This window comes from Myotis brandtii, unplaced genomic scaffold, assembly GCF_000412655.1.
Source record: "Myotis brandtii unplaced genomic scaffold, ASM41265v1 scaffold63, whole genome shotgun sequence".
Lineage (NCBI taxonomy): Eukaryota > Metazoa > Chordata > Mammalia > Chiroptera > Vespertilionidae > Myotis > Myotis brandtii.
Window position 1 is genome coordinate 321,359 of NW_005370411.1, and position 7,959 is coordinate 329,317.

General features: G+C 35.4%; 1 protein-coding gene across 1 annotated transcript in view; it reads left to right on the forward strand.

The window, feature by feature from the left end:
• Positions 1-6: 6 nt before the first annotated feature.
• Positions 7-7,959, forward strand: part of LOC102255541 (ephrin type-A receptor 6) — a 994,071-nt gene continuing 986,118 nt past the window's right edge. Inside the window, exon 1 of the mRNA XM_014528319.1 lies at positions 7-244. Coding sequence (XP_014383805.1) covers positions 142-244 — 103 coding nt within the window. The 5' untranslated portion in view covers positions 7-141. The remainder of the gene's footprint in view (positions 245-7,959) is intronic.

Below are 7,959 nucleotides of genomic sequence, written 5' to 3' on the forward strand. Positions count from 1 at the left end.
GGGACACCCCCTGCGGGCAGGGTGGAGGAGGAAGAGGAGGAGGAGGAAGACGTGGACCAGGTCCCCTACCCTACACGGAACACCTGGCTGCGCGGCTGCCACTTCTCTTTCAGGGGGAGGAGAGGAGAACCTGGGAGAGCCATGGGGGGCTGCGAAGTCCGAGAATTTCTTTGGCAATTAGGTTTCTTCTTGCCTCTGCTGACAGTTTGGCCGGGAGACTGCAGCCACATCTCCAACAACCAAGGTAAGGGACGGGGGCGGAGGAGCGGGAGGGGCCGGAGGAGGTGGGTGCTCTGAGCACCGGTGCACTGGTCGCCTCCTGCAGGTAACTTCGTCCCGGTATAGTTTCCCCAGGCTCGCTCCCAGAGGGGTCCAGGATGTGCTCTCACCAGAGCGCCCTGTCCACATGGCCTGGGACCGCGACCTGCCCGACTTCGGTCCCTACTGCTTCCACTTGTCTTTAAAGGGATGCGTGAGCCTCAGCAGCAGCCGCCGAGGACAGCTCCACAGGAGGCCGGTCTTCCTGGCACGCGCGTAATGGAGACTTCTGGCTCTTGGTGGCCGGCCACCCTGAGCTGGGTGAAGTGTAGGGTCTCACATGCCTTCAGGAAAGCAAATTGCTTTCGCTCTGCCCTAGGACCAGATACTTGCCTTTGCCCCGGTCACTCTGCTGCCCTCGCCTCTCCGCAGCCGGCCCCCTTGTCCCATCCAGACCGAGCGTAGTGGACTTGTTTGAAACCATTCCTAGGTCAGTGTGTTTGTGGTTTCTTTTTTCTTGTGCGCAAAGCGGGTAGAGGGAGAGAAGCGTGAAGTGTGACTATCCAAGTTGTGAATATCCTATTTCTAAAATCCAGTCTCTGGTAGATTTTTTTTGGAGGAAGACTGTTTTAGTAGGTAAAGTGGTAAAATAAAGGTGTGAATAGTGTGTGAAAAGTGAAAGTCAGGTTTACAGAATGAGAGGTAATTAGAATTTTTGATTATTTCTTTTCTTCTGTTCAAACTATTCTTATGAGACGTATCTTGGATCTGCTATGATTTTTAAAGATCTATAAAAATATCACCTGCATAATCTAAATCCTCTTAGACTAAGCAGCGAACAACCGTAAAAGTTTTCCAGCATGTATCTGGCTGGATGCTCTCATTGGCAATGTGATGACCACCAATATGTCACCTGTTATGTCACACTTGTCTAAAGACTTCAGTTATAAAATTTCAATTATAGTTATTATTTAACATATAAGGCCTTGGAATAATCTGCAGATATAAAAATGGAGCTCAGATGACATAGAGTGTGCACATTTTTGTGAGGGTGAGGAGGTTAAGAGAGAAGGCAAGTAAAATAACACAGCTTTCTTTTTGCCGTAAACATATATGACCATTTACTTTTATTTAGGAATATTCAGAATCAACATTCAATTGTTTTCATTTATACTATTTGTATTTTTGGCATGTTTTCCTTAACATTTCTGTTTTTGCAATGTGTGTTTGTTTTTTCACCTGCCAGATTGCAATCGCAAGTGCCCTCGTAAATTTGGAAATCATACACCACCGTCATGTCTTTGAAGATGTATCACCTAAGTGCCCCCTATAGTTCCATATTCTCCTATTCTTCACATATATCCCTCAATTGTTTTTAACGGATATTGGCATTAAATATCAAAGGGGTAGTTAACTGAATCAACCTGTGTGAAAATAGATTGTTAAAAATAACAATTATTTACTTGGTCTTTTTACATTTTAAGGAGAGAAAAATAATTTTTAAATATTATACCCTATGTTAGTATCTAGGGCTACTAAAAGATATATACTTTGAGAGTCAAGTTTATTAGAAGTATTTAAAAGTTATTTCCATGCAGTAGTTTCCCTCAGTCAACATGTGTTTATTCATTAAGTGCCTAAGAGACATCAGTGACCACCCTAAGCCTCAAGGATACAAAATACTAGTAAAACACACTCTGAATCTACAAATGACTAATGTGCCATTCTACCAAAATATGTCAAGTATTAAAGTATAACCTTTCAGATATTCATGTTAAGGGCATAGAAGAGTTACTTGTTAACCTCTTGCAGTAATTTTTTTATATCTATTTTGATGACTTTCATATACGTTTAAAAGACATTTTACCTACAATATTTACCAAGTATGTATAACTTATGGGTGTTTTTTTATCAATTAGCTTAACTTAATGATAATGAATGAATATTACTCAGTTTACCTATCTATTAAATAGGATCATTAAAGATAGTTTAGTGAAACTCTTAATTTGAATTTCTGTTCATGTGCTAAAAACAGGCTATGCATAAGGTTACATTTGGGTAAAATAGTAGCTTAAGGCCAAGTTGGGTAAAATTTAGAGTCTTCAAAAGAAGACTCAGGAGAAAGTGTGCTTAGATTTTTTCATCAGACATAAATGGTTACTTATAAAATGCTTTTTACAACCTAAGTCACAGTGATTAGAAATTATACCTTATAATACCTTTAAATAACTTTCAAATACTGAATTGATCACACTAATAGTTAATAAAATTTCAAACTTCAAAATTTTTATTCTTGCGGACATTTTGGGCATATTTTTTTAATTTGTAGTTTCATAGATAACATGAATCAAAGTACAACTTTCCAATTTTTGAACCTTGAAAACATGGGGTATTGCAGAATCATAATGTGTATAAAATATAGAAAGATTAATGTGAAATATAAATTAGATATGTAATATACCTAGTAAATATCAGTAATATGATAGTTAATTTCAAGAAAATGTGTTCATTTTCCTAGTAACTTTTCATTTTGAGAGCTAATGGAATTCATGTTTTATTTTTAAAATTTGTTACTTTATGAAGGGTAGAATTTTATTTTTATGTTACTTGGCCTTTTACTTAAGGATGTTAACGAAGTAAGTTTTTTTAAAATATTACTTACCTAGTTTTACCAAATTATATAAAATTCTTCATGATTAAAATGAATGGATTCGCCTTCTTCCCCCCCTCCTAGTTTTCCATACTTAGACTGGGTAAAATAATGATAATGACAAAAAAGTGAATTACCTCATTTTTAACATGGCGCTTAACATGGTGCTAAGAGTAACTTGACTATAGGAAGCAATCTTTTCTCTTGTCTTTTAACTGGCTGTGAAGCTGTGCACTATAAAGACGAAATAAATCAATTTGACTCTGTCTTCCTATTACCCAACCTCCTTGAATTGATCAGAAAGTAGAGTTGCTTCCTAGATCACTCATCTGTTTAGTAAGTGAAAACATGATTTGTGTTCATATTTCTCTTACTCTAATAATTTTCCCTGTATTTAAGACCTCAGTATTTATTAGGTGTTGGCAATTTTATTTTAAAATAACACATTTTGTCTTCTCAATATATATAAACTTTTATCTCTGTACTAACGCTTAGATGAATATAAAATACAGTTTTGTTTCATACGTAAGTAACCATGTATATCAATTAAAGTGCTTAGTAGCCACCAGGGGTCCATTTATTCAAAGATTACTCTACTTTAGCAAATAGTACTGTATAGCCTGAAAGAGTTGATGCATCTCTCAGGGTGTGGCTCATCATCAATCAGATACTCAAGTAATTCATTAAATCAAAATATGGTTTGGATATAAGAATCTAGTGAGCTTCTTTTACTACCAAGATTGTGTGAATTTATCATTTTTCCTTCTGGGAATTAAGTGCCAAATGAAACAAGCAAAACAGTAGTCTGATTTGTTAGTTTCATTGAATTTATTACTTTGGATGAATTGAGTGTAAAATTCACTAAGTTGTATATAAATACAGGTGAACATGCCTAAGCAGAAAAATGCCTGCTTAATAAAAATTTGTAGCCTAAAATTAGCTAACTGCCATAAGTATTGTTCACAAATTATAAAACTAAATATTGTTCTTATAGTAATAGAAGGAAGGAGTTGAAATTTTTTTAGAAAGTTCAAAAGTGACCTTTACTGAAAACATTAAAAATTTGTTAAGTAAGGAAAACTACATGATTTACAAAGAATATTTCTAAAAGAATTTCACTTATAAAATTCACTTACAGGAATAAACTTCATAGCTGTAAAGGTACAGGAGATTTTAATCACATGCCTTCATGTGGTTAAAAACAACTTGGAATATAATTTTGTTATACATTTACAAATTGAAATAATTAATTGTGTAATTAGTTGTTATGATTAGTATTTGAAGTAGAAAGAGAAAATGTCATTAATATGCATTGATCATCTAAGTGTTGTTTCCTCTGGGTTGGGGATAAGACTAAATCTAAAATATTTTCTTGCAAAAAAATTATACAATGTCCTTTAAGGATCTCTTCTTCTTCAAGCTAGAAGTAACCTCAGTAGAACATATTTATTTGGATTTTCCTAGGAGGAAAAAAGTATATCTAATGGTACAAAACAAAATTAATGTTTAAATTACATATTTTACTGTTTTTATATTTTCAAACTTCATCTATAAAGAATTTTGTGTTACTTACATGTTAAAAAGTTAAACATTAAGAAAAATATTAGAGTAGAAATGTTTATTTCTTCAATAATCATTACAAGTATAAAGTACAAAAGGAATCATAAATTTCTTGTATTTCCTTCTACCAATCCTCTTTCCCTAACACAGGCATCATATCTCAATCATGCTCTTATTCTTTCTCTTTCTCTCTTCACACACTGAGTACTACTAACGATATACTCCATTTGTCCCAAGAATAGATACTGTTTCACACTGTACATCAACCAAACCCCTATAGTAATAGGCGTTTTTCATTATGTTCTTGTCTCAACATTTTTTTGAGAGTATAAATACAGTGGAGATCAATACATATAGTTAAGTGATCAAAATGGACTGAGTTTATACAGTGTGCTTTGTCAGTTTACAGAGATGTTTATACTAATCTACAGTATTCTTTAATAAAAATTATATTATTTAAAGTGTGCAACATATGATTATGTCAGTATTCTGATCAAATTGCAATTTCATTAAACCAACATTATTTCTTTAAAAAGGGGAATTATATATTACTTCTACATTTGCCTTATTTTATTAAGTATTGTTTTCTAGAATTTAATATCTGGATGATGGAGGAAAAAGGATAAGTAAGGCAAACATTGTCCATGCACTCATGGTATTTATTTCTAGTAAGGAATACTGATAAAAAAAAGTTAGGTAAAATAAAATGAAAAAAGTTCTTAGATATTCTATGGAGGAAACAACAATGGCTTTGAAGTAGTGAATAACAGGAGAAATCTTATATTTTAAATATGATGGTTGGAAAGACCTGGAGAAGTGACATTTAAGCCACATTCTTAGGGAAGAGAAAGAGCTAATTGTACAAAGTGGGAAGAAGTGTATTCCATCCAGGTAGAGGGAACTGCCTGGATAGTGACCTTGAAGGGAATTGAGCTTGATACATTTGAAGGACTCGAGTCCAGTGTGACTGGAGCTCGCTGAGGAAGGAAGAGAGAAACATATCAGTTGTGAAAGGTAGTTAACCAGATCCCACAGAGAAGGAAAGAAACCATGGTATGGAGTTGTGTTTTAATATTATTCTAGGTAAAAAGAGAGGCTTTTGAGATATTTTAAGCAATTTTCATTTTAAGAGCATTATGGTTGGTAAGCAAAGAGATTGGAAGATGGCAAGAGTAGAATTAGGAGTCTGTTGAGATTGTCCAGGAGAGAGGTTATGGTGGCTGGGCCTTGATTAGTGGAGATGTAGAGAAGATGGCTTTAAGATATATTTTGGAGGTATAATTTATGAAACCGTATTATCCTTACAAAGAAACAAATGTAGATATTCAACATTTAAGTCATTTTTTCTTATGAGGCCAAAATAAAGTTACCATTGTTCCCCATAAAAATTACTTACTATATGATTATTGGTAATAGATAGGGCATAGGAAGGATGGGATGGGTTTTCCATTTTCCACTTTATTCAGCTCAGACTGTGACTTAAAATATAATCTTCATAGTACAGTTTTGCTATTTCAAACTGTTGCACATAATGTATACTCAGATTAAAAATGCAATTTCTTAATGCATTTCTGACTTGATAACTTTCCATATATGTTAGAGTTTTTTCAAAATGGATAATGATACAAGTGGGTGGGTACATCTTCACAAAGCAATATAATCCAATAGAGTCTAGTTTTTAGCTAACTAAGAGCAATATTTGGAAATTTGCCTCATGCACCAATTTTATTCATCTCTATTATGGTTAGATTAGCGTTATTAAAAACAAATAAATCTAGGTAATACTATATATAAAATTGATGCGTTTTTAGATAGTTTCCATTAATCTTTTCTCTCTGCATTTATTTCAATGAAGAGAAACAAATAAAGGTTCAGAAAGCATGTAAGAGACCCAGAAATGGGATTATGGGATATATTACAGTTTTGGTAACAAGGAAAACGGAAGAAATCATTAGGTTTTCCACTAAATAACAGTAAATTACATATAATTTTAAAAATTTCCCTAACCAGTTAATTATCTATGATCTATTCGCCTGTAATAGTAATATAGGAATGCAATTATTAAATATACAGAAGCATAAAGTCCTAACTTAACAGTCATATATACTTAGTGTGTATTTAGAAAATTCATACTGTGGAGATGCTTCATTTAAACATTTCAAATATTCTTAAATCTATATTCAAGCATAGAAAAAAATCTTACAGTTTAGTGCTTAGAAAGTTCTGGAAAATACTACTTTTATAGTTATTTCCTTTGATAAACATTATGACTTGTTATATACAGTTTTAGTTTTCAATAATAAATATTCTAAAACTGAATGAAACCATTCATTCTTTTAACAGTATTTATTAAAGGCCTACTATTTGATAGAAAGTGTGCTAACGATATGTAAGGGTTCAAGGAGAACTTTCCTTCCCAAAATATATGATCCAGTGAAGGGTTTCCAAGCTCCTTCCAGAATCAATGAGAAAAACTTAACACATTTGTTAAATATGATAATATATAACAGTACTGGTGATCAACCCTTATAATATAAAGTATTTATGTACCATTCATTTGAAAGTAATATATATCATTTCATTATATTTTATCTCAGAATTAAAATAAGTCCCTCAATCCTATATAAGAAAACCCTAATATGCAAATTGACCTAACTGCAGAACAACTGGTTGCTATGATGCATACTGACCACCAGGGGGCAAATGCTCAATGCAGGAGCTTCCCCCTGGTTGTCAGTGTGCTCCCACAGGGGGAGCGCCGCTCACCCAGAAGCCAGGCTCATGGCTGGCGAGCACAGCGGTGGTGGTGGGAGCCTCTCCCACCTCCGCTGCAGGCGGGCAGTAAGGAGTGAGGGGTCCCGGACTGCGAGAGGGATGTCTGTCTGCTGCCTTAGGCCCCATGCCAGCAGGAGGACATACCCTGAGAGGTCCTGGACTACAAGAAGGCGCAGGCCAGGCTGAGGGACTCCCCCCACCCAGTGCATGAATTTCATGCATCAGGCCTCTAATAATCACATATTAAGCATCTTCCTTGTGTTTGCTAGGTTCTTAAGCTGTAGTGATGATTATCACATGATCTTTGTTCTTTAGAAACCCAGCCTGCTCTGTTGATGTTATATATCTTTGAGTGACTGTTGTTTACTTTTTAATTACTTGACTTTTTATAAGATGAACAATTGTATAATAAGTTAGATTATGTGGGAGAAAGGAGTAAAGAAACTGTCAATCTTTTTATGTTTTATTTATAAAACTAGGGACCCGGTGCACAAAATTTGTGCACTGGGGGGCAGGGTCCCTCAGCCCAGCCTGCCCCCTCTCACATACTGGGAGCCCTCAGGGGATGTCCTAGTGACGGCTTAGGCCCGCTCCCTGCTCCCCTTGGGGAGTGGGTCTAAGCTGCAGTCTGGCCTCCCTTTGTGGGAAGTAACTGGGCCAGCCGTGGGCAAACTACGGCCCGCGGGCCGGATCCGGCCCATTTGAAATGAATAAAA